The following is a 27182-nucleotide window of genomic DNA, read 5'->3' as shown; positions in this document are numbered from 1 at the left end:
CTTGTGTTTTCTGTCCCTCATCTCATGTTAGGGATTGTTTAGTTTTTACTAGATGGATGGTAGGAATCACCATGTTTTCAATCTACCCTGCAACACTTGTTCCCATAGACTTAGATACAGGGAAAAGATGAATGGACAATGATTTTTATACAGTTTCAAAGTATTATCTCAGAATCTGATCTTTTGATTTTCAAGATGAAGTTTGTCTTCACAAAGTAATGGATTGACTGCCATCATATTTATCCAGTTACTGTAGGAACATCACTAACAGTCACCCTCCTTGTCTAATGAACCAAGATACACTGGATGCCACAACATCCCTTAGGAAAAGAGTCTTGTTCAAGCTGTTTAACCTAAATCCCATCATTCCTTTGGGCTCAACTTATGGTTTACAGCTACTGCAGGTGCTTTATGACTGCATTAGTGAGACTTTCCTCAAGAGATATGAGTAAGTACTTTCCTCATATAGGGTGCCAACGATTGACCAGAGGACAATTTTAAATTCAGCTCTGTGAACTAATGAGGTTATTGGTCTTATTTATGTGGCATTGGTGCCAGACATGTAGCTGACTCCAGAGCAGTCACATTACTGTAAAGGCTGAACTGGGTGATGACTTCTGTATAGATGGAGGAGGCCCTTCAGTTAACTGTTCACAGTCTATGTACTGTAATACCTCCTAAACTCCAGACCATGTGCAACTGGGGCACTCATATACAGTTGGTGTGAGGAGCAGGGAGTGGCTGAAACCTCATGTAAGGGTCTGCTGACTTTCTCTACTCCTTTCTTCCTTGGCAGGCTGTCAACAGGCCCAGTCTCAGGGTTTGCTCCTGATGCATCACAGTTTCTCAGATGAAAGTGGTGATAGATATCATGCTCATAGGAAAGTATTCAACAACAGCACATAGAGACAGATGTGACACTTTAGGGAAGCAGTCTGTTATGCACAAAATGTCACACCATTTATGGGCAACTGGTCTTTTCACTGTGAAAAGTTAGAGTCATTTAAAAAAAACACATTGTTAAGAGAGGTCATATTGTACTATAAAGGAGCCTATGGGGACATAATCCTCTTCTTATTTTCAAGTATAAAGTAGTGCATGCACATAGTTGAAGTGAAGATTTTAAGACAGTAAACAACTGTTTGGTGCTCACTTTTCCAATATTGGATTCCACTAATTTTAATTTTAATCTATTGAATTAATTCAAGGAAATAGGCATATGTGACTTTACTCTATGCTTTTGGGTGTGACCAGAGTCACATTATATTATCAGTACCTCAAGGAAATAGGGCAGGACCCTGGAGGTCATTGGATGGTACATAGGAAATAAGCCTCAAATTTTAGTTGGGCAGTGTAATATCATGTATAAGAGAAACATTCTTTTATCCTCCATATGGCTGTTTTATATTTTATTAAAATCTCTCTCACTTCTAAACCTAATTTTTATTTTTAGGCATAATACAAAGGTAACCTCATCTCTTCATGACATGGTAGACCAACTGGAGAAAATTCTCAGGTGAATACAAAAGACAAGTTCTGTGTTAACTAAGATGTGTGTGGGACCATGTGCCAATGGCCTGCCTGTCATTCATGTCTAGTTTGAATGTGTAGTGATATGAACCTGATAAGCCTGAGTGCGCATGCACATCTGCTGTGCTCTCAACCCCAGTACCTCTCCTCCCCACTGTAGTTTTTACTGGAACCTAGAACTCACTAATGTAGACCATGGTGCATCTGAACTCATAGATAATCCTCCTGCCCCTAATACTTACCCCTGGACTGTTATTTACAGGTGTGTGCTTCATTTGTTTGTTTGTTTGTTTGTATGATTTTTAAAAAGCATTTTGCCATGTAGCTCAGGCTAGTTCTGAACTCACAGCAATCTTCTGCCTCAGCCTTCCAGTGTTGGGATAATAGGTATGAGATGCCATGCCCAGATAAGCCTATATCCAAGTCCTAACATTTCGACTCCCTAGCTGTGTGACCTTTGAACTTATGGCTTTCTTAACTATAATAGTTATTTCATGAGATGGTGAAAGATTAAGAAACCAAATTCCCTCACACTTTCTTGGCACACAAGAAATGTTAATTTATATAACATAGCAATAGTTTCATCAGTCAGCAAATAGTGTCTGTTACATTGATAAGACATGGAACACAATAGTCTGTGTGACTGACTTTTGGGGTAATATCAAGCTGTGCTGGAACTTTAATGTGTTTTTGTTGGTGTATTCTTAAATTTACAATGAAATGTTGAATTTGAGCTGTCTTTCTCTGAGACTGAAATATTCTTAATGTGCCCTTTAGGGAGTTTGATATTATTTACTAGCATTCATTTTTATGTGTATATACATATTGTAATTTTTAAGTATTATATTATAAAATTATATTATCTTATACTATAATAAATGAAAATACTATACCATAAAAATATTTTTAAGTATTATATTATGAAATTGAATAAAAACTAGGAGCTGTGACTACCTCAGTTGGTGGGGTGCTTGTTGAGTGTGTACAAAGCTTTGATTCTGTATCTCTTTTTTAAAATGTACTTGTGGTGGCCTGTTCTGCTCACCCCAGCACTAGGAGGTGGAGGTAGGAGGAAGAGAAGTTGAATATCATCCTCAGGTGTATTGCAAGGTTATGACCAGTGTGGAATATGTGAGACCTTGCATCAAAAAATGAACAAACAAACAAACAAACAAGGAAGGAAGGATTGAAGGAAGGAAGGAAGGAAAGAAGGATTGCAAAATAATAAAACAAACTATTGTTTTAATATATAATTACTGATGATATAATTTCACTAATAGTGTATATGTAGAAAAGCATCATTATTTGGAGAGTATCAGTCTTCTTATTCACTCAAACTAGAGGTGATAGTGTAAAAATATTTCAGTTGCATTTAGGGAGCAGAATGCCCCATGCACCATATTGCTTGTATACTGCCAGGCTTTGAAGCCTAGTACTACAGTCACACATTTGCCTTATTGTTATGCATGCTTGTAGAGTGGGGGCAGCGGGCCGTGGTGGCGCACGCCTTTAATCCCAGCACTTGGGAGGCAGAGGCAGGCGGATTTCTGAGTTCGAGGCCAGCCTGGTCTACAGAGTGAGTTCCAGGACAGCCAGGGCTACACAGAGAAACCCTGTCTCAAAGACAAACAAACAAACAAACAAACAAAACAACAACAACAAAAAAAATAGAGTAGGGGCAGCTTGCCAGAAAGACTTTGAGTTATAGATTTCATCTTTTGAAGAACAGATCATTTATTCTAGGTCTAGTGTAAAAAAAGCCAGTGAGAACTGTGTTGTTTGATATATAATTATGAGTTTTATTTTTGGTAAGAAATGTAATATATAAAACTGGATATTATGTATATGTGATACCTTTTTTTTTTTTTACCAACTTTCTAAGGATAATCTAAATTCTTACGATATTTAGTCTCTGTGTTTGAACGATGTCAAACATTTCTTCTTTCACTTACAGTGTGTCCGAGCTTTTAAAAAAATATGGACTGGAGAAGCCAGTTTCATTTGTGAAGAACACCCAGTCCAGCTCCGAAGAGGCACGTAGCCTGATGGTTCGACTGACCAGGCACACTGGGCGGAAGTAAGTGACGAACACGATTGACTGATGCTCATGGATGTTTGTTTGTATATTACTTGTCTTCTCTTTTGACAACCAGTCAATTGTATAATTGGTCAGTAACATATTGCAGTTATAAATATATAATTTGATAAGATTCAATCTTTGCATATAGCACGATACATACCATCATGGTATTTAGAATAATGGCCATAGTAGGTAGTAACCCTTATGAGTTTCCTCTTCACAGTCTCCTTCCTCCTTCTCATTAAACCTCACCCAGTCACGAGCTGCTACTGATCATTTTTATATCCTTTTAGATATTATTTTCTGTCTCTGTTTATTTTACTTACATCATCATTAAAGTAGTGCATTTATTCTGATGGAGTTATGAATTTTGCTGTATCTTTGGGAATTTATTTAGCTGTAGGAGAGCTAGCCAAACCGAATGCATTAGTTAATAATTGTATTTCTTGTGCTCCCATACTTAGTAGTCACATTTCTTAATTATGCATTTATTTATAAAGTTTTATCCATATTATTTTTGAATATTTTGTTAATATTCACATTTCTGAATCATGAATATATGAATTTTCCATTCACATTATCATATGAATATTTTGTTCTTTTTGGTTTGGACAATTTTGTGTCAGTTTCCTGCTTTAATATTAGCCCATGTAAAAGCAAGGAATATTGTACCTTCTTGGTCAGTCCAAGCTATACAACAAATTATGAGGGAGAAAATATATTGCCTTGTAGAAAAATTGGCAAAAGATTTCAAAGATGGTTCCAACTATGTGAGATTCAAATGGCCCATAAGCAAACTGGCAACCGTTTGGCCCATTCTAATTATTTTTTGAGTAGACACACAGCAAAGCCTCAGTGGGAAGGACCTGTGACATTGCACTGAGTGAGACTGTAGGTGGAGAGAGTGCCTTGAAGAGGCTGATGTAAACGTAAATGTTCAGAACAAGGGGATTCTGAGATAGAGTCAGAGGTTGGATGTGCTCCTTATGTGTATACGTGGAAGTTATCTTCAGAATCTGTCATGTTGGGAAAGTATAAAAGGTTACTAAGCTTGGAGGGGAATCTTAAGTCCTGGTGGGACAGCAAACCAACTTGCTGGCAGTAGGACTAAATAATGAATTGTTAGAGATACAGTTGAGTCTGATAAGAGAAGAAATGAAATTCCAATACTAATAAGAGTAAAGTACTGAGCTTATATTCCAAGTACAGTCATAATTTTTGTGCCAGAAATACCATATCATTTTGTGCCTTTCTTTACTCACTGTCCCTGTCTCTCATATAGTTTTTCATTAACAAACATATGTGCCTTAGGTCTTCTTGTAGGTTGTAAGTTACAGCCAATGTGGGATTTAAATGGGAAGGAATGTACATACCATGGCCCTGACAATTACTGACTGACTGTTCCAGTCTCATGACAATTTAACAAGGGGTCACTGTTCCCAGGATGATGCTGTGTAACTCTAGGACCTGTGCCTCCACAGTTATTCCTGCTGTTGAGCTCTTTACTTGCTTCTGATGTGCCCACTGTGAAGTTATACCCAGGATAATCTGCTCACTGTGAATATTTAGGAGAAAATGTCTCACTTTCAAAATTGTCAGCTTGCTATCTGTCTTAATATATGAGTGTGCCTAAGCCTTCAAAACCTCTAAAACAATCTCATATGTGTCACAAATGATGGCGGAGCCTATCACATTTGTCATGAATCCAGGTTTTACCATCTTGAGTATGGTACTGTCTATACCTGGGTTGGGGGATCTATCTCAAGTACAGACTTGTAACTAATACTATATACTCAGGTATCTTATTAGCTTGCTAAATTCTTGTTTCTTAAAATCCTGCTTTTGATTCTTATTTATTCGATATATTCTGAAAAGGGCCATTGTATATGATGTGTTATAATTTATTTTAATTAGGATCTCTACTTCTGGCTAGCCATGTGTGAGGGAACATTTATACCATCTGTCCTGGTGCTGATAGCTTCCAGAGGAACAGCTGGGCTGTGAGACTTTCGTTCAGCGTGACAAAGCCAGGGTCTGATTTTGTTGAGCTAAAAAGGTGGACAGGAACTTCAAACATGTTGTTACTTCACTGGCTTTAAGACAAATCTGAAAGGAGTACCACAAATTTTTGAAGCCTATGAAAACTGTTCAAGGAGCAGAATGGAAATACCTCATGTCCTATATAGGTTATTCTGGAATACTTCTAGAAGCAGCAACATGTTATATATGTTTGTGTGCCAGAGAAGTATGTGTCCCTGTGTGCTTCTTGGCACATAAACAAAAAGAATTGTCCATTTTATGTGATATAGAAACTATCATGGACAGTGGGGCACATGTGTATTACATTTTTTAGCATGATAACCAGGGCAATTATTGTCTCAGCTCCTCGTGGGGCAGAGGCAGAACTGCTCGATACCAGGCCCTGAGGCCAGCCTGTGCAACATAGTGAGTCCCAGCTTCCAAAAGCAGAAGTGCTCAGGGAGAATGTTTTTAAGTTATTATATACTTAGCATCTATCTTGTCCATTTAAACATAATAACAGACAGAAATGGTAGGCACTGCTGTGGTTTGGCATAGCATCTCTTTGTAGGTCAGGCTGCCTTGGAGTTATGATGCCCCTGCCTCAGCCTCTTGAGTGCTGGGATAATAGGTGCATACTACAGCACCTGGTAACAGTAATGATTTTAAATGATAATATATTGAGATATACAAGATAAAAGATTCATGTAAAAGAAACTATCTTGTACTTGACAAACCCAAAAAGCATCTACTATCTTCAAGTATTGAGTTCTGTTACTGTGCAGAATTTCACAATTAGTGGTAAACATAGTGACTCTCTGCTCAGGTACATTCAAGTAAGATGAACTGAGAGAGAAACAAAGAAACTTACAGCATGTTCCCCTTCCTACTGTTTTGTAAGATAACATAAAACAAAATGTCTTTAAGACCTAAAATCCACCCATTCATTCACATTTTTCAAATACAAACTTGAGTGCGTTTTAGATATTGGACTTTAAGTTACAGAGAAGGAAGCCTAGAAGTCAAATGAAAACACTGAACTCCATGCAGGTTATTGAGCTCATTTGTATGTTAGGAGCATCTTGCATGTCTGCAGCTACCCAAAGTTAATCTTATCCATTCCTCATGATTCTGTGAATTGGGCTTTGAGTAAAGAATGTTTAATTCAGCAATGTCATGCATTCATACCACAAATTCATGACTATAGGTGAAACTGTTAGCAAACCCTCTTTCCCTGCTATGGCTTGGGAAACAGACAGAAGGTGGGTTTTCATCATGGGATTGCAAAGCCCTCACTGGTCCTGCAGAACTGCTCAGGTTGATAAATTGCCTCTGTGTCGAGTGCTGTGCTCTGAGCATGATAGCCATCAAGTCCTTCAGAGGAGCTATGATTCCTTGCTTCTGGACTGTTGATGTTCCCTTATTGAAAGGAGGGAAGAGGAGAGTGTTTGGATCATTCCCTCCTACACTTTCCAGATAGCTGTATGTAATTCTGCCCTGATTTCATGTGGATGTCTGGTCTGGGGAGACACTAGAGTATATATACTGTGGAAGGTTAATGGATACATCTGATTTTTATTTATTTTATTTTTATTTTTTGCGATCTGGGGGAAAGTGAGACTTTCCCATGGTATGGGTCACCTATGTGCCTGTAAATAACCCCAATAACCAAATAACCCAATTCATGGATTCACCAAGTTAAGCTGCTTTGTCAATGGAGTTCTTTAGAGAGGGAAGTTTGTTTGTCTCCCCATGGAGAGAGTTTCCACAACATTGGATGGTGGTGGCTGGATTCAACAGAATCAAAGATAAGTTTGGGAAGAACAGTGGCATTTTCTTGTTATGGGTTTTAGACAGCTGAAGCTACACTGAGGGTAGATCATCTACAGCGGTTATTAGATATGAATCTCCCTCTATGGTATGGAATATTAGTTCAGTCTCTTTGCTGTTGTAGTCACTGGAAGGTTGCTGTTTTCTATAAGACAGGGGGCAGAGGCCAGAGTGGCTGTATGGAGGAACTTGCATGTATAAAGGAGAAACTACAGTGGAACATGCAACTAGAGTCCTTCACTCTAGCCTGTTGTTTCAAGAGGAAACTGGAAAAAAAAAAAAAAAACCACACACAGGGAGGACAAAATAGAGGTGTTGGCTTGGCTTGCACTTCTTAAACCTGGAGGACACTCAAAGGTTGAAGAGAATACAGATCTCAGTTCAAGAAGCCCTCCTGAGTGGTTTTCAGGCAGGATTCTGACAATAGGCTAGAACAAAGAAGTAATTTCAGGCAGGAATCTAAATTTTAGGCTAGAACAAGGAAGTAGGCTTCAGACATGAAAATGACTTTGGGCTAGGATAGGGACGGAGGCTCAGATACTTTGGTGATCCTGATAAGACCCTAGAAACTGTGATCATGGGACTGTTCACAGAATTTTGTGTATTGCCTTACTTGTTCTTTGAGTATTTGTATTTCTTGTCTTGCTTGAATTTTTGCATCTATTGTATTGCTAGACCCTCAACCTAGAACTGACTTTAATACTTGCATGTAATTAAAATGGTATAAAAGCAAAAAGGAGGAGGGGGGATGGTGTAAGGGGTTTCTAGGAAGGGGAAATTGGGAAAGGGGAAGGCATCTGAAATGTAAATAAATAAAATATGTAATTAAAAAAAAAAGAAGCCCTCCTGGAGTCTAAAAATGTGGAACTCATGGGAACTGTCTGGTAGTAAAGAGGAAAAGTGTAAGGTAGAAATGGCCATTCACCAGGCAAGACAGGGCTGTGCTCTTACAGTTGAGAAGCCTTTTTTGGTTTGATGAGCCCTTTGGCACAATCAATTTTGATGATGTAGGAATAGTTAGGCAGAATTTGACTAGTATAGACCAGGGAGTAAACTGAGCTAGTATAGTGCATCAACCATGCAAGAGGAGATAGAAAATAGAAGGAAAATGGTGCCAGGCTTGGTGTCTGTCAGCAAATAGAGCAAAATCTATGTTGAATTTATCTTCCCGGGGTGGGTTGGGGGATTGATGGAAAACGTACTGAAGGCTTTAGAGTCTTAATTAGCAGTTGAACAAGGGTGGACTGTTGGGAAAGGCAACTGAGTCCCACTGTACCTGCCACTGTGGAGGAAGAAGCTCTTAAGGGGTAGAAGCCACAACAGCCCTCACCTTCCCTAATCCAGAGGCCATGTGGCTTCAGGTAAGGGCTGTGCAGGATGGTTTGGAAGCCCCATACTGACCTGTATGTTTATTCATCTTCTATTTACAGAACATCTTGGGGTGGGGTTAAGGCACATTTATTATCTTGTATTGCAGAATACTGGGGTAAGGAATGTTGGAACCAGGTATGGCCTCATTTTGTCAATTCCTGGACAGTGAACATTAACTGATAAGTATGGTGATAGCAAGGTGCAGACAGTGGATTAAGCTTGGTCTGGGGATCAGTAATGACATTTCTCTGTGGTACCTTGTTTGCCTAGCCAGTGTCGCCTCTTAAGGCCTTATTGTCTAAAAGAGGCATTGGCTGTCTGCAGCTGCTATGCAGTGCCAGCCAAGATTCTGTCAAGCCCAAGGGATCAGGAGTGGGCATGAGTACAGTCTACTCAACAGCCTAGACAAACTAATCCAAACATTGGATTGGAGCCGAATGCTTTGGTCTTTCTTGAGTATGCTTACTAGCCTGTCTTTAGAGCGAATCTTGAAAATTATGTCCCAGGAATTGTTGTAAAAGATTACTGTCTATTTTAAAGCTTGAAGTTTCTTCCTAAAGCAGATGGCAATGTAGTAAGTACTCTGAGGCTCTGGCAGCTTGTCCCTGGGCTGCCACCTGAGAACATAACTCCTGCAGGTCACTTTATTGCTTGTGAACTTTGCTGCCTGGAATTCTGGGTAAATCAATGGTTCTCAACCTGTATGTCTCAACCCTTTTGGGAGTCACACATCAGATATCCTGCATATCATATATTTATATTATGATTTATAATAGTAGCAAAATTAGTTATGAAATAGCAACAAAATTGCTTTATGGTTGGGGTCCCCCCAACATGAGGAACTGTATTAGAGTCGCAGCATTAGGAAGGTTGAGAGCCACTGACTTTTAAAGCTAAGCCTCCAGCCACAGTGCTGGTGGTAGGCTGCTGCTCTGTGCCAAACCTGATCTAACAGTGCTTTAAGGTTGCTTCCTGTGTCTTAATGTCCATAGGAAATTTCAAAAGACCCTGGGTAGCTAGGCCTGGTGGATCCTGCCTATAATCCCTGCATGATAGAGTCTAGTGCAGGAGAATCAAGACTAACTGGAGCTCTATGTAGATTCAAGGCTAGTTCAGTAGAGCCATATGATGGGACAGTGTCCCAAAGAAAAATTCCCAAATTAAACAGAACTGCATAAACAACCAACAGAAGACTTGTGCAGAGCATAGCGATGGTGATGGAATTTGAAACTCATGGCTGTCTCTGTTTTTTACTTCATTTTGCTGTTTTTTCTTTCCATAGGAAGTTTGTTTACTTTTTCTTGTAAATTCAAATGAAATTTAGCCCTATGGATTATTTGATGGTTGGTGTGTGCAGGATGTTAGTACCTGGAGGGCTTTGGGGGTCAGCTTTCATGTTCGGATTCTTTCTTTCCCCAGGCAGCCTTCTGTTGGTGAGTCTCACTGGAGGATGCTGCTGCAGGACATGTTGACCATGCAGCAGCACGTGTACACGTGCCTTGATTCCAATGCTTGCTATGAGGTATGCCAGGCTATAAAATACTTTTTTTTTTCATTTTGATTATTGTGTTTTGCCACAATATAGAGACTATAAAGGTACTGTATGCAGTGTGATTAACAGCTGATGATGGCTTAGCTATTCGTCTTAGCTTCCTCACTCTGATGAATGGTAGCAGGCCTCTGCTTGATTCCTGTGTTCATGTCTTCTGCTTTACATTTATTATAAACATCATGGTCTCCTGCATAAAACCTGTTCCTTGTTCCATATCACTGTAGGTACCTGCACTTGTGGTAGGGAAACTGCAGCAGCCTGAGCCTCCCAGGTCACTCTTTGCTTGGTCACTGTCCAGTGTTCTGTATGTTTCAGTTGCTTCCTCAAGTAGGATGCATATCTCTTGCTGTAACTGTGTATACACCATTACCTCTGCTTAGAATATAGTCTTTTCTCTTACTTATAAAACTCCTGATAAATCTTCATGGCTAGGCTGACTACCTGCTAGGACCTCATAAAACTTGCCTCGACTGTAGCCTTTCTTTAAAATGGAGCTGTGTACGGATGGGTTCCTTTGGTTTTGGCCTTGAGGTTCTAGGTAGGCATTTTACTATCATTGACTATCTCTCTGTTGAGAAAATGTTAGAGAACATAAGTTCTGAAAAGGTTCTAGAAGATAGTAAAATAGGCTTGACAAAACTAAAGCCTTAATATCACCCTTTAACATCTACTATATCCTTTGGTTTTGGGTGTTAAATACTGTTGTTCTTGGAAAATAATTTGAAAGCACAGTGACATAATATAGAACATGGTAGACAATGACTGACCTGTAGCCTATTGAATAAAGTGCAGATTCTTCATTTTGGCAGGACTGAACAGTTCAGGGTGAGTACATTGCAGTTCTTTTTCAGTCTTGGTCCTAGTGCTCTCTGACTTTCTTGAATGGACTGTTGAAAATTCGTTTGGCTTGTGCTCATGTGTGCTAGTTTCACCTGCCAAACCCTAGTGAGGAGGGCTGCCCATTTGTTATGTGCTTTGGGTCACAACTTGTATTTTATAGGCACTCTTGTTATATGAAGTGAGCTTTCTTAGCAGACATCACAATAAAGGCTTGTCTCATGTTACTTACTCCCAGGAGGGTGAATGGTGAGGCAATGCTACAGAAGCTGGCTGCTCTTCACTTGGAGCAAGAAGCAGCTCTTCTCTGTGACATTGTTGTCATCTCATCGGTTTCCTTACGGTCTTCATCCTCCTATGAATGCAGGGAGAGAATGTATGTCACATCAGCACTTAGGGGTCACACTAATATTTTTCTGGCATAAGTAATCTTACAAAATTAATTTTAAGTGAAGCAGTGACATTAGTATAACAAATTCTTGCAAGGTACTGTCCACCTGTTTTGTTTTCTTTTTTTTAAATTTTATTAAAATACACCTCAATAGCCAAGTTGGAAAGCCCTCGGTGTTCTATGATATAGTTTTCATGTTTATGTGGAAATCTATGTTTATTGTCTGACTCATTCCTGAATGTGAATTCAGACGAGACTGAGGGGCAGCTCAGTAAGACAGTACTTGCCCACTGTTCCAACACTTCAATTTGACTCCTGCTCCCCATGGCTGGAGACTATGAACTTCTCTGCTGTAAGCAATTGTGAATTCTGTGTATCAGAGATGGTAGTCAGACATCTGCTATAGTGAGCAGAATGGGTCCAGCTCAGAGTTAGGCAGTGCATCTAATAGTTGACGAGTGGATTTTCTTTATTACTTACTTACTTTATTTATAGGTAATATTTGTAGTCTAGCCTAGCCTAGGGCTCAGTTATCCTGGCTGAATCTCTCAAGTACTGGGATTACAGTGTGTGCCATCACACCCAGCTTCAGTTCTGGTTTTAAATGAATGAACTTTACAGACTTAAATCTTAATTGTAATGCCTTAAATAGCATGGCTTATTTGTTTCATCTGGTGAGATTTCTGTCTAAGGTGAATTTTTCTTTTATTGAGGTGGAATTCATAGAACAACTACTTCAACATAGACAGTGCATGCTTACTTACTACACACATGATGTCGTGCAACCCCTAGTTCTAGGGTAGATACAATTTTGATTTATTTCTTTTGGGTTTCAGAGTCCTTGTTTTGTTGAACTGAGCCTCCCTTATCAGTAACTCTGAGGTTTTCTTTTTCCCAGATATTTGCAGAAAGCCTTCTCTGCTCCAGTCGCCTGGAAAACATCCACCTTGCAGGGCAGATGATGCAGTGCAGTGCCTGTTTGGATAATCTTTTAGCTGGTGCGGTCCATAAAGGAAAACCCCAGTACAGAGTCAGCTATGAGAGAAGTATTGACTTGGTTTTGGCTGCCAGCAGAGAGTACTTCAACTCTTCCACCAACCTCACTGACAGCTGCATGGATTTGGCCAGGTAGGACATCTGTGTTTTGTGAGTGCTTGGGTGCGGGTTCACATGCAGATTATCTTAGTTGAATGTTATGTACACTGTATGCGGTGATACTGAGTGCTGATCTACTATAGGGATGCAAGCAATGAATTATTAAATCCCTGAATTCTTCCTCCTCTCACTCCTTACTGGTATTCTTTTGGCCGAGTCATTTTGCTCATTATCCATAATCCTCTTCCTTGTTTTTTAGTAGATGTTCATAGATTCACCAATAAATTCACGTTCTGAAATTTCAGTATTGTGGGCAGTGTTTATCTCCTTTGCATAGCATCTATTGCAAAGTCAGTTCCAGGTAGAAATTTTAGCTTTTTAAATTCAGTTCTTCTTTTGGCCTATAATTAGTTTGTTCTTCTTAGTTAACATGAGAAACAAGGTATATTTCTGAGTTTTTGTAATCTAAAGAACATTGCACCAATCTTGGGGGAAATTTCTAAATTGAAATTAATTTTTATAAAGTAGATCTTTATAAAACCCAGAGTCCAATAAAACTCATCCCCAAATATATGTTACCTCTGAATATTAAGTACTTCAGGAAAGTCTTTTGTATTAGTCTGTTATTGTTCTACTATTATAAAAAAAATCCTGAGCTTTTACCTTCAAGCTTTGTAAGAGGTTTGAGAACAGAAGGTCATAGACGAGGACCTTCCTCCTATGTTGAGATAGGAAGCCAGCAGGAAGCGTCAGTCTTAAGAGTTGTAGACTGCCTCTTAGTGGTCCTGTCATTGGTTCCCAGTCAACCTTCCTAATGCTGCAACCATTTAATACAGTTCCTCATGCTGTGGAGACTCCCAACCATAAAATTATTTTGTTGCTACTTTATAATGTAAATTTTGCTACTGTTATGAATTGTAATATAAATATCTGATATGCAACCTCTGCAAAAGGTTCCTTAGACTCCAAAAAAGATCACTAACTTCAGGTTATCAAACGCTGGTTTAGGTAGTACCTTCTTGGTGAAAGAGCTCCTACGTCATGAACCTTAGAGAGACACAGGCACAAACCAAAGCAATAACTACACGAGTTTCACTCTTTGTAAACAGTGCCTTAGGTATGTTTCTGTTAGCACTTCTCCGCCATCTGACCATTACAGTAACTCTGCTGAGCATCCACTAGGTCACCTTTGGAAGTCCCAGTCTGCTTTGTTTTTCTTGGAGTTCTTTCTTTTAGACCATACTGAGCTTTACTTTCCTCCGTTCTAGAAACACATTTTAAAACTTGCTTCCTATTATGAGGGCAATTGGCGACTTGAGCATTTCCTGTAGTATCTGATGTATTGTTTCTTAGTCAGAAAACCGAGGAAAGCTGAGACCCTCCTTAGTATCTTGTGACCCTGACTTTCCAACTCTGTACCCCAACAGTCTGTAAGAAATTCTGCACTTTGTTTCATTAAATTATTCATTCCTTTTTTTAAGAAGATGAGATACTTCAAGCTTAATCATTTGGATATTACTTAGTTTGTAAATACACGTGTAATTTTATAAAACAGAGGCATTGTACATTTTTTGTTCTGCCCTTTTTATATTAATGTATGTGGGAGCTGAAGCATTACTGTGTGCTTCAAAGCACTGAATGATTACACTTGATTTCTTCGTCCTCCTTTTTGTTTGAATTTAGTTGGTTTCAGTTCCCCACTTTTCAGTGCTGAGTTCTAGTAAAGCATGAGGGTAGTATATATTCTGGATCCAGATGTCCATGTGTCCACTCAGTCCCAGCTAGTCCACAGCCCTGCAGCATTGGCTTCTTTTGGAAGTAAACTTGAGAGACCATGGTGAGCCTCTGCATGTGCCTTCGTATGTGTGTGATGATGCAGCATGTTCAGCCAAATGATAGGGTCTTTTTCTAGTGATCACCACCTTAATCCTTTAAGATAGTCTTTCACTGAACCTAGGGCTCCAGAGTTTTTGCCAATACTGACAACAGCCAGCAGGTTTCAGTGAATTTCATGCTGACCCCCTTTAGTGCCTGATTTCCTCCAGCACTAGGGTCACAGTGTCATGTACCCATGCATGGCTTTTTACATGAATGTTGGGGATCAAGTTCTCATGCCTGTACAGCAAGCCCTCTTGCTGAGTGAGCCAGCTCCCCTTTATCCCCGAGTATCCCTTTTAAGATCTATTGTGATCTTAAGTGAGTTCATAAGTGCTCAGAACTGTGGCTGTTATGTAGATAGTATAGAGTAATATACTTTATAAAAGTTTGGTAATGTTACCAGATGGTTCCAGTTTGTTTTCTGTTAGCACACTAGACACTGAAGTGCCCTTTTAGTAAGCATAATAGCCACTACTTGGGCTTGGTTTGAAACCTATTTCTAGCCCTAAAATTAACTTTTTATTGTTGATTGTGGTGTTCATCTTTTTAATAGTTGTTTTTTAAAAAAGGAATTGAGGAGTTTGGGAGATTGTCAGTTAAGGATTTGAGTTTGGATCCCTAGTATCCATGCAAAAGAAACACAAAGTGGCATGAATTTGTGTCCCCTCTTTGTGGGGGGTGGCATGGGAGGGACCACACAGGCAGATCTCTGGCATTCTGTGGCCAACCAGTTCAGGTTCAATGAGAAAACCTGTCTCAGAAAACTGAGGCAAAGAATAGCTGAGACAGATAGTTGATATTGGCCTCTGGCCTCTATGTTAATATGCACATATATGACCAATACACACACTCTCTATAACACAAGAATGTCTGGGCTCGCCTGTTTTTGTTTAACTTTATTGCCTAGGTTTTCAGCTGTAACTTCTCATATTATTTCTCTATTTTGAAGAGAGTGTGTATGTTCACATGCATATGGTTTGCTCATGGAGGCCAAAAGTAGTTGTCTGACCCCTAGGTCTGGAATGATGAACAGTTGTGAGCTACCTGACATGGGTACTGGGAATCGAACTCCAGTTCTTTGGAAGAACAGTAAGAGCTTTTAGCTGCAGAGCCAACTCACCAGCCCTGTTTCCCTCTCTCCCCCTCCCCCTCCCCCTCCCCCTCCCCTCCCCCTCCGCCTCCCCTCCCCCTTCCCTCTCTTTCTCTCTCTCTCTCATCTCTATCTCTGATATGTCTACCTACCTACCTATAAGACTAATTGTCATAATGATAAACATTCTCTTATACTTTGACCCTTTTCATGTAATCTTCAAGCTCATTTGCAGTTTTCAGTATCTAGGTTCATTTCTAGGTTCATTTGCTTCAACTCTAGCAAAGGTAAAAAGCAACTCTTTTCCCTAGCGCTATCTTATATGTCAGAATTAGTTTTTTCCCCTTTCTCTTTTCATCCCTCCCTCCCTTCCTCCCTCCCTCCCTCCCTCCCTCCTTCCCTCCCTCCCTCCCTCCTTTCTTTCTTTCTTCTATAGTTGAACTTGACAGAGTTCTTTAAAGTAGTTAGCAAATCTTTTTCTTTCTCTCAGGGGATAATATTTTTAGTTCAAATGCTGACAATATCAAGTAGAAAGCCTTTGCAATCTAAGTTGTGTCTGACCTATAGCTTTTAGGCAGGCATTTCTCAGGTGAGCCTTAAATCCTCTTGTGCCTTCCCTGCCTCTCTTTCTATCCCAGAAGGATCCACTTTCACTTCATATGATCCCATGTTGTGCTGGATCCCATGTGTATATAATGTTGTATATATAAAGTGGCCTGTGAGTTCTAAGGCATTTGTGTTTACCATGATATTGTGTATAGAAAATATCTCTTCTATTCCTATTTATTAACTAGCTTTTTCATAGTGATTCAAAAGATGTTTGTTCTGGATAGTTTTATGTCAGCTTGATATAAGCTGGGGTCACTAGAGAAAAGGGAGCCTCTGTAAGAAAATGCCTCTGTAAGAACAGACTATAGGCAAGCCTGTAGGGCATTTCTTACTAATTAATGTGCGGTGGAACCATTGCTGGTCTAGTGGTCCTGGGTTCTATAAGAAGGCAGACTGATTGACCTATGGGGAGCAAGCCAGTGTGCAACACCCTTCTATTGCCTCTGTATCAGCTCCTGCCTCCAGGTTCTTTCTCACACTGACCTGGCTTCCTTCAATGATGAACTAAACCCTTTTTTTTGCTGAGATGCTTTTTGGTCATGGTGTTTTAGCATACCAATAGAAACCCTAATTCTTCGGGGCACAGATGAAGACGGCAAGTATCCTATTCCCAGCTGCTCCATTTTTTCCTGTGCCCTGTGTGCTTCTTGCGGGTCCCTCTTTGGACAGTTATTGGAGCATGTCAGCACGTAGAAGAATGCAAATTGATCCATTCTCATCGTTTTGTACAAAGCTCAAGTCCAAGTGGATAAAGGACCTGCACATAAAACCAGATACACTGAAACTAATAGAAGAAAAAGTGGGAAAGAGCCTCAAACACATGGGCACAGGGGAAAATTTCCTGAACAGAATACCGATGGCTTATGCTCTGAGATCAAGAATTGACAAATGGGACCTCATAAAATTGCAAAGCTTCTGTAAGGCAAAAGATACTGTCAATAGAACAAAACAGCAACCAACAGATTGGGAAAAGATCTTTACCAACCCCACATCCCATAGAGGGCTGATATCCAATATATACAAAGAATTCAAGAAATTAGACTCCAGACAACCAAATAACCCTATTAAAAAATGTGGTACAGAGCTAAACAGAGAATTCTCAACTGAGGAGTACCAAATGGCTGAGAAGCACTGAAAGAAATGTTCAACATCCTTAGTCATCAGGGAAATGCAGATCAAAACAACCCTGAGATTCTACCTCACACCAGTCAGAATGACTAAGAGCAAAAACTCAGGTGACAGCTGATGCTGATAAGGACGTGGAGAAAGAGGAACACTCCTCCATTGTTGGTGGGATTGCAAACTGGTACAACCACTCTGGAAATCTGTCTGGTGATTCCTCAGAAAACTGGACATAGCATTACCTGAGGACCCAGCTATACCACTCCTGGGCATATACCCAAAAGATGTTTCAACATACAACCAGGGACACATGCTCCACTATATTCATAGCAGCCTTATTTATAATAGCCAGAATCTGGAAACAACCCAGATGTCCTTCAACAGAGGAATGGATACAGAAAATGTGGTACATTTACACAATGGAATACTACTTAGCTATTAAACACAATGAAATCATGAGATTCTTAGGCAAATGGATGGAATGAGAAAATATCATCCTGAATGAGGTAACTCAATCACAAAAGAACACACATGGAATGCACTCACTGATATTAGCTCAGAATTAGTGGATATTAGCCCAGAAGCTCTCAATACCCAAGCTACAATTCACAGACCACATTAAGCTCAAGAAGAAGGAAGACCAAAATGTGGATCAGTCCTTCTTAGAAGGGGGAACAAAATACTCAAGGGAGGAAATATGGAGACAAAGTGTGGATTAGAGACTGAGGGAAAGGCCACCCAGAGGCTGGCCCACCTGGGGATCCATCTCATATACAGACACCAAACCCAGACACTATTGTGGATGCCAAGAAGTGCATGCTGACAGGAGCCTGATATAGCTGTCTTCTGAGAGGCTCTGCCAGAGCCTGACATATACAGAGGTGGATGCTTACAACCAACCATTGGACTGAGCATTGGGTACCCAATGGAGGAGTTAGAGAAAGGAGTGAAGGAGGGGAAGGGGCTTGTAACCCATAGGAAGAACAATAATATCAACCAACCTGACCCCCCAGAGCTCCTAGTGAATAAACCACCAACCAAGGGAGTATACATGGAGGGACCCATGGCTCCATATGTGGCAGAGGATGGCCTTTTTGGGCATCAGTGGGAGGAGAGGCCCTTGGTCTTGTGAAGGCTTGATGCCCCTGTGTAGGGGAATGTGAGGGTGGGGAGGTGGGAGGGGTGGGTGGAGGGAGCACCCTCATAAAAGCAGGGTGAGGGAGGATGGGATAGGGGGTTTTTGGAGGCAAAACCAGAAAAAGGAATAACATTTGAAATGTAAATAAGTAAAATAAAAATTAAATAACAAGAAAAAAATAGAAACCCTAATTAAGACAATATCCAAAGAAGGCAAAGGATGTAAATTGTTAATTTCCTTAACTTTACTCATTTGTTTTTAAAATTAACTTCTTGTGTGTCTTCAAAATTGTTTACTAAGTGTTATCTTCTACTTTTAAAAATAATAACTCATTGCTCTGTACATGTAAATTTTATGCCTTGCCCTTTTTTGCTTGTATTTTGTATTGAATGTATTTTTATCTCATAATATGTAGAGTATCTTCATTATTTTTATTTTTTGAGCATTTCTTTATTTTTTAATTTGAAAACTTAATTTTTTTCTCAATAATAATATTTATTGTTTTCTAGAATTACATACAATGTGTCAAAATCACATAGGTTCAAATAATGTTAGTTTCCATTTAATGCTTTATTGTATTTCTACTAATAATCCAAGTTAAAATAATATATTTATTATAACAGTTTTGATATATCATATGAAATATCTAATATTTTGCATGTAAAATTGTGTACGTTAAAATTATAAATAATGATACAATTTAAGATAATTGGTGACATTTATCCTGTAAATTAAAAGAAATTATATTATGGAATAATATTCTATAATGAAAAATTTCAGATTACTATTGTGATTTTACATTTTAAAGTAAAGTAAATCTGTTTAAGTAAATGGTGTATTCAGTGTGCTTCACAGTCCAGTGGGTTCCACTAAAGACAGTGTGCTGAAAGGAACCAATGGAAAAGTAGACTCCTGTGTGGTCACTGCTAAATATGTGGATCTAGAAGGCCTTCAAAGAGGCATCATTTGGCACTTGTGTTCATAACACTGGTCTCAATGTGGACTTCCAGGTAATTGTGAGCTCTATGCAGGTTCTGTTGCAAAATACTGTGCTCACAAAGGGATAAATGCCAACTCAGACAGAAAGACTTGCAGTTAATCAATGATCCTTTTTATAATAGCTCTATGGGCCTCTCACTTTTTATCTTTTACAACAGTGTACATCCACAATCTTCATAGGCATGTATGGGCCACCATACCATCCATTTCTCAGACTGAAACTGTGTGTGTGTGTGTGTGTATTATTAAATGTCCATTTTCTCACCCCATTTCATTAAAATAGATTCTTTTCTCATACAGTGAATTCTGACCACAGTTTCCCTCCTTTTTTTCCTCCTCTCCACTTCCTTCCCATTCAGATCTATTCCCTTTCTGTCTTTCATTAGAAAAGAACAGGCTTATATAAAATAACAGTAAAACATAGCAAAATAAAATATACTAAGATAAAACAAAAACCACTACAAAAAAGTTAGACAAGGCAAACTTTTGCCTAAGAAAAAGAGCCCCATCCAAAGGCACAAGATCAGAGACCCACTTCGTCACTCACTCAGGAATTCCATAAAAATAACGAACTGAAAGTTGTCATTTATACTCAGAGGTGCTGGGGCTGACCTGCGTGGACCTGTGCTTGCTGCTTCAATTCTGTGAGTTTATATGCACTTTGCTTAGTTGATTTGGAGGACCTTGTTCTCCTGGTGTCCCTCTTCCCCTCTGACTTCCACACTCCTTCATCCTCCTCTTCAGTGGTGTTCCTTGAGCTTACAGAGAGATTTGATTGTGACATCCCATTTAGGGCTATGTGTTTCAAGGTCTGTCTTTCTTCACAATGTCTAGCTGTAGGTCTCTGTAGCTGTTCTCATTGTTGCAGGGGAAAGCTTCTCTAATGCTGGCTGACTAAAACACTGATCTGTGAGCAAAGAAGAATGTTAATAGTAGTCATTTTACTATTGCTGCTTCTTCTCCTCTTCTTCCTCTTCATCTTCCTCTTCATCCTCTTCCTTCTCCTCCTCCTCTTCATCCTCCTTCCCCTGCTCTCCCTTCCTTCCTCTTCTCACCTCTAGTATTTAGCTTTATTCTAGGTTTCTGGGCTATCTAGTGTCTGGTTCTTGGTAACCCAAGCATTGTTGGGTATAGGTTTCATCTCATGGAGTGTTTCTCAAGTCAAATCAGATTCTGGGTATTCCCACAAGCTTTGTGCCACCATTGTTGTAGCATATTTTGCAGGCAGGACAGACTATACATCAAAGGTTTTACATTTCTCTAGAATATGAGGGTGAAGGATCTATGTAGGCACCAATGTGACTACCAATGTGACTACTCCATGATCAATGAATTGTATAGGTGTTGTCTTCATCAATGGGGCCTTGCTGTCAGTTTTCAGAGGTCAATGTATTATTGTCTTGGGAATTTCTACTGGATGTTTTGGCCAACAGCTCAATTAGATATAACCCAGTTCCTGTACTGGAAGTTTCTTTTTGATGATGAGAGATGGCCGGTGGTGCTCCATCTTCCTCATTATTTGAAGACTTTGTTAGGATCACCATTATATATTTTAGGAATTTTAACTACGCTTGGTTTTTCTACCACCCCTCAAATGCCCCTTAGTTCTTGCTGTTTCTCTCCACATCACCTCCTTCCTCCCTTCAGCCTCTCCCAGGTACCTTACCTAAAACCCATCCACACACCTTTTATGTTGATAGCCTCTTTTTCTTTCATTACATTTGTTACACACATGCAAATATGTATACACATATACTTATACCCCTCAGAGTACCTTTTAAAAACAATTTGTGTGTATATGGTTGTTTATAATTTTCATGGTTGACCCCTATGCAGTGGACAGGTAATAAGGGGCTCATCTCTAGGAGAGGCTAATTTTACCCCCCAGCAGTTGATAGTTGCCTATAATTCTTTCTTCAGTTGCATAACCTCTTGGAAACTTTGTCCTAATTGCTAACATGTTCATTGATATTGCGATTGTTCTGGTCTTGTTTATGCAGCTATCACTGGGAGAGGCCTATTCACATCAGATGTCTGGTATTCTGACTCTTATAATTGTTCTCTTCCCTCTTCTGTGATGTTCCCTGAGCCATAGGTACAGTTGCTGTGATATATATGTTTTGAGGCTGGGCTCCCAATGATATGTTGATCTCTGTTTGTTCAGTTGTGTTTTTCTGTGATGTTATCTATTTGTTGTAAACAGAGGGTTCTTTAGTGATGGGTAGTAGCTGCATTTACCTGCAAGTATAAGGATAAGATTTAAAATGTAGTAAATAATTATTGCTGGTCTAGCAGAGGCTGGTAGTAGATTGTTTTCTAAGGTTCATGACCTCGCTAACCAAGGAAACTGGCTAAAATTAGTTCCTGGCATGATTTCTCTCCTGTTGAGTGGACCCTAAGTCCAGTTACCAACAAGTGAGTGCCACTTTTTACATCTTTGTGCATATTTTGCCATGCTAATAATTGTTGTGGCTCATAGGTGTTTTATCTAGATAGGCTTGTTTACTTGCACCCCTCCCTTGGCAGCTTGCATAATATTTTCTGGAACCATAGAAGCTAGACCCCAGGAAAGAGGCTTTCAGTTGAGACCCAGCTGTTGGTTGCCACTCGGGTGTTGAAGGTGGACCATCTATTGCTGAAGATACTATACATTTAGGACACATAACTTATATGCTCAGACTGGATATGTCTTTTATCTTTTATAGAATGTAATTTCTATTTTTCCCTTTTAAAACCAAAGAAATTTCAGCAATCTGGTAATGGGGATATGTTAGCCTCACTGTTGGGTAAATTTCCAGTCTAGAATTCATGGAGTCAAGGGTAAGAACATGTAAAATGTTATAAAAATCAGAGTCTGTAGTTCTTACATTAGAATTAACAGAATGTGTGAATGCTTACAGATTTAAATTCTACAATTGTACAAGGTCAAATTTAGCCTGTATTTGTGACTGAGTCATACTGGTGGCCTACTGGTACCTCTGTACTTTCAGCTGGTGCTGTCTGTTGTCAGCATTTAATAGCCTTTGATTTCTCAATGTCCCTACACATGTACCTTTCAAAAAATAAGTTTATTCATTAAAGAAAATGCTTTTAAAGGGCATTTTTAATAAATAATAATATAATAAAGCTGAAAGTATTCCACCTGATCAGATATGAGATGAGAAGGTCACATGTGCCAGTGTGACACAGCAAGCTGTTGTCTTAAAGCAAACTAAGCAGTCACATTCATTTGCTGACTAGCACACCACTTTCTGTTGTTGTTCACATCACTACGGTATTGCCACTAGGTTCTTTTGTGTTAGAAAATGTAATGTGTGTAATTTTTTGGTCATTCCTCAAAGGATTTCAAATTGAGACAAATAAAGGAACTCCCATTCTCTTAGAAGGGAAGCCAGAATTCATCTGAATTTTATCTCATAAAAAGAAAAGAAAAGAAAAAAAAAAACCCAAATAAACAGAAACCACAAACCCATTTTCAGGTCTTCATTGGGATTGTCTTCATTAGTTAAAGCTAAGTCGAACCATGCTGCATCACGCCTGGGCCCGTTGGCAACTGTTATTGCTGTCACATCTCCTCTCCCTCTGAGCAAGGTCTCACTGGGGCTAGGCAAATATGTGTTAGAGCACTTCTTATTCAACATGATAGGTGACATGAATGGATTTATGATAGTGCTTTTCAAAATTGATCTGGTTTTTTATAGGTGCTGCTTACAGCTCATAACGGATAGGCCAGCCGCCATTCAGGAGGAATTAGACCTCATCGAAGCCCTAGGGTATCTTGAAGAATTTGGGGTGAAGATCCTGCCTTTGCAAGGTGCGCCTTCTGCTTGATATTATATGATTAACTTTATGACAAGAAGTATTCCTTCTTATTTTCTTGGAATGAAAGAGTAACAATTATAATCTAAATTCATTAGTAATAGACTCTATTGTCTTTTATTATGCAGTGAAATCTCAAGTAAAATGATTTTGCTATGAATTTAAAAAATCTTGTTTATAACCTTTAAAGAAATATTAAGAACAATTCATAGAAATTAAATTTTCCTCAGATTCTCAGATGTCTTCCTATTATCCATATTAAGTAGGTATTTGAACCCAAGTACCTAAATTACATGGCAGAAAAAGAGCCATGAAATATGTCATTAAAAATCATTCACATGTGTTAAGTGTTTAAAGTCATCAGGATCTATTCACAAAAGTCTAATGGGGATGTGATGACGAAGAGGCACAAGGATCGATTCATGAGGCGTTTCTAAGTTCAAAAGCTGGAATGGTGAGACTGAGAAGATGCAGTAAAAATAGAAAAGAAACTCAGGAAGCTATGAGAACTTGGTGAACAGGCAAACAGTTCTGTCCAGCCGACGGAAGCAACAGCTATGCCAAATACTACAAGATCAAGTCAGATCTCTCTCTCTCTCTGTGTCTCTCTCTGTCTCTCTCTCTCTCTCTCTCTCTCTCTCTCTCTCTCTCTCTCTCTCTCTCTCTGTCTCTCTCTGTCTCTCTCTCTCTCTCTCTGTCTCTGTCTCTCTCTCTTTCTGTCTCTCTCTTTCTCTCTCTCTCTCTTATGTATATATATACACACACACACAAGGCCACTGAATTTGTAGTGAAGAGTAAGTTTCTGGCAGCCTCCATGGTGCATCACACATCTTTGTATATTTTACTCAGAAATAAGTTGTTGTTAGGATTGATATTTAATAATATGAATATAAGAGTTGAATATAAAGTACCTCTCTAGTTATTAAGATTATGATCACACAAATGAAAAATATTAACCAGAAGTTTTATTTGGCTACTAAATAAAAATTGTTTCTAAATTGAAAAACAAAAAGAAATAATAATAGTAACAGAGCAACTGAGCAGTGAGACCATTGGCTAAAACCAAAATTAGATACCTGGGAGTTTATTGACTACAGTTGCAGATTTGTTTCAGTTTTGGCAAAAAACTTACTCCTGTATTTTAATTTCATAGACTATTAACTAGCTGTCCCATCTCTTATGCTTGACTCAAAAGTTATGAGACAATTCTTACTTCAACCTTAATTGCTACTGATGCTTTCAAGTTGCCCAGGTCCTTTTGCCTAAATGTGATGTTGGAGCTTTTCATACAGGCGTTGGTCACACAGTTGTACTGAGAGCCTACAGTTGAGGCTGGTGCATTCCAGCATTCGAAACCAGTGCTTCTCAACCCCTCCAGTGCTGCCACCCTTCAGTACAGCTCCTCACGTTGTGCTGACCCCAACTATAAAGTTATTTTTGTAGCTACTTCATAACTGTAAGTTTGCTACTGTTATGAATGCTAATGTATAAATCTGATATTTCTGATGGTTTTAAAGGGGTGGTGACCCACAGATTGAGAACCACTGATAGAAGCATTGCTCACACAGTTTGTCTTGAGTACTTTGCCCTGTGAGAGTGGTGTATTGCCACATTCCAGATTTTAGCTGACCACAACTGGTAAGTGGGTCTTGGATTGTCACTTTCTTCAAATCCAGGACTCCAGGCCCCTGAATGAAGAAAGTAGTTACCTGAGAAACCATGCACTGCTGGCCGCTGACTTCTTTGCTGCCGTCCTTAACTCTAGAAGTGTTTGGGAAATATAACTGAATTCACCTGTGGTTCTTGATGTTTCCACTGTTTTCTTTCCCCTTTAAAAAAAGTAACATAGGAACAGAAGCCTCAGTTCTTTGAGGTACTAGTGGCCTACTTCCTTGAGTGTTTGTCCCCTGTAGTGTTAGCATTGAATGAACTATATAAGAATTTATAATGGATTTAGGAATAAAGATGAAAGTCACAGACAAAATTTAAAGAGTTGAGATAAATTCAGGCCCACCTCTTTCTCATTGATCTTTGTTAAGGTATCCTAAGCTCACTCTAACCCAGTTTCTTCCCTTGGGGATATTAACCTATTTATAAGGTTTGGTTTGGTGTGGTAGTTACATATAAGTCAGTGCCTAAGACACAGTTCTTCTCTATTTTCTGTACCTGCTGTTACAGTTGTCATAGTTAATGCAAGCCAGCTCTACCTAGGCAATGCCATCTTCCTTGAAATTGCTACTCTGAGGAAGAACCACTTACCCCAGGGGCACACTTGATGTCCTTTGACCTTTTCCCTTTTAAACGTTCTTTTCTCTATGAGATGAACTGCTTGATCAGGGGTTTCATTTTCTTGAATGCTAGTTTAATGGGGGCACTGGGAAAAGCCATGGGAGAATTGGAACATGGTTCACTTGTGAACCTCCCACTCGCCAGCCTTGGGTGAGGTTGACTTAAAATGTGGCTTTTTGAAGCCAAATTTAATGGTACATGCCTATAAACTCAGCACTCAGGAAGCAGGCAGAAAGAGAATTGCATAACCAGGCAATCAAGGGTACTTAGTGAGAAGGTATGTACTTGTGTGTGCGCACGCACGCGCGCACACACACACACACACACACACACACACACACACACACTCAAATTTATTTTAAATGTGGACTGGCCTTGAATAGATGAGTTCTTACCATATAGTCCAGGCTGTACTCAAATATATGATCTCCTATCTTAGCATCAGCCCTGTTGGGTTACAAGGGTATGCCACTGTAGCCAGTCTGAGAATAATAATTTTATTTTGTTCCTTTACATGTGAACATTCATGACAACTCTTTTGTGTGTTCATGAAGTTCTTCAATGTCTGTTTTATAGTACGCTTGTGTTCTGACCGAATCAGCCTCATCAAGGAGTGTGTTTCCCAGTCCCCCACATGCTACAAACAGTCAGCCAAGCTTCTAGGCCTTGCTGAATTACTGAGAGTTGCAGGTAAGTCTTTTGAAAACTAAACTCCTGTGCCATTTTTCATGTCAGCCTATGTGAGCATCAGGATTTGTTTAATGGTGCCAGAAGAACATTATTTTGACCAAGAAATTATGTTGTCTAGGATTCTTGGCATGTTATAAAAGTGTATGTTTGTACTGAAGTTTTCAGAAAACCAACTGCCTGTGAAATGAAAGTCATCAGACGTCACTGTTTCCCTTCAAAGGAGAGAGCAAGCTCCAATGTGGAGCAGCTGTTCTAGACAGGTACCGTCTAGACTTAGTTTGGCAGTTCTGAAAAACTTGTTAGAACATTTTATACACTTACTATTGGCAAAATATTCATACATTTTTACCTCATTCAGTTTTCTCCTGAGTAGTCACAGTGGTGGTCATCTTTCCAATTTATAGGAGATATTCAGGAGCACAGAGGTTAAACATGTTACTTACCAGTGTGAAATAGGAGCTTTACTTTTAAGAAAAATCTTTGACTCTGCATTTCATGTTCTATTAACTACAGTGGTCCTATGTGCCAGTCTATCTTAGTGCTAGTTTTATGTTTTTATTTTTGATACACATATATATGTGTATATATATATACACATATATATATCAGTTTCTGTGAGAATAATTATTGGGTATTTTGTTTCATAAACAATAGTTAAAATTTGTTGCAGTCAACACCATGGGATGGTTTCAAAATTAAAGGGAGTTTATATTTATTTCTAGACATTAAAAATTCATTGTATTTAGTAGACATATAGGTTAATATTTGAACTTCCAATAAATAGAACTGTTAATACTTTTACTTCTAGGAAACATGTGTCACTTTTCAACTTAAAAAGAAAAA

General features: G+C 39.1%; 1 protein-coding gene across 2 annotated transcripts in view; it reads left to right on the top strand.

Annotated features, from left to right (window-relative positions):
• Nucleotides 1-27182, top strand: part of Nbas (NBAS subunit of NRZ tethering complex) — a 284871-nt gene that overhangs the window by 106597 nt on the left and 151092 nt on the right. For both annotated transcript variants that reach the window (XM_034514140.2, XM_076942115.1), the window contains exons 27-32: nt 1454-1516; nt 3485-3607; nt 10250-10352; nt 12509-12738; nt 23243-23355; nt 26226-26339. In XM_034514140.2, the coding sequence (XP_034370031.1) occupies nt 1454-1516; nt 3485-3607; nt 10250-10352; nt 12509-12738; nt 23243-23355; nt 26226-26339 (746 nt within the window). The remainder of the gene's footprint in view (nt 1-1453; nt 1517-3484; nt 3608-10249; nt 10353-12508; nt 12739-23242; nt 23356-26225; nt 26340-27182) is intronic.

This window comes from Arvicanthis niloticus, chromosome 11 (genome assembly GCF_011762505.2).
Source record: "Arvicanthis niloticus isolate mArvNil1 chromosome 11, mArvNil1.pat.X, whole genome shotgun sequence".
In the NCBI taxonomy this organism is placed as follows: domain Eukaryota; kingdom Metazoa; phylum Chordata; class Mammalia; order Rodentia; family Muridae; genus Arvicanthis; species Arvicanthis niloticus.
The sequence above is the reverse complement of the archived record's forward strand: the minus strand, read 5'-3'. Positions and strand labels throughout refer to the sequence as shown.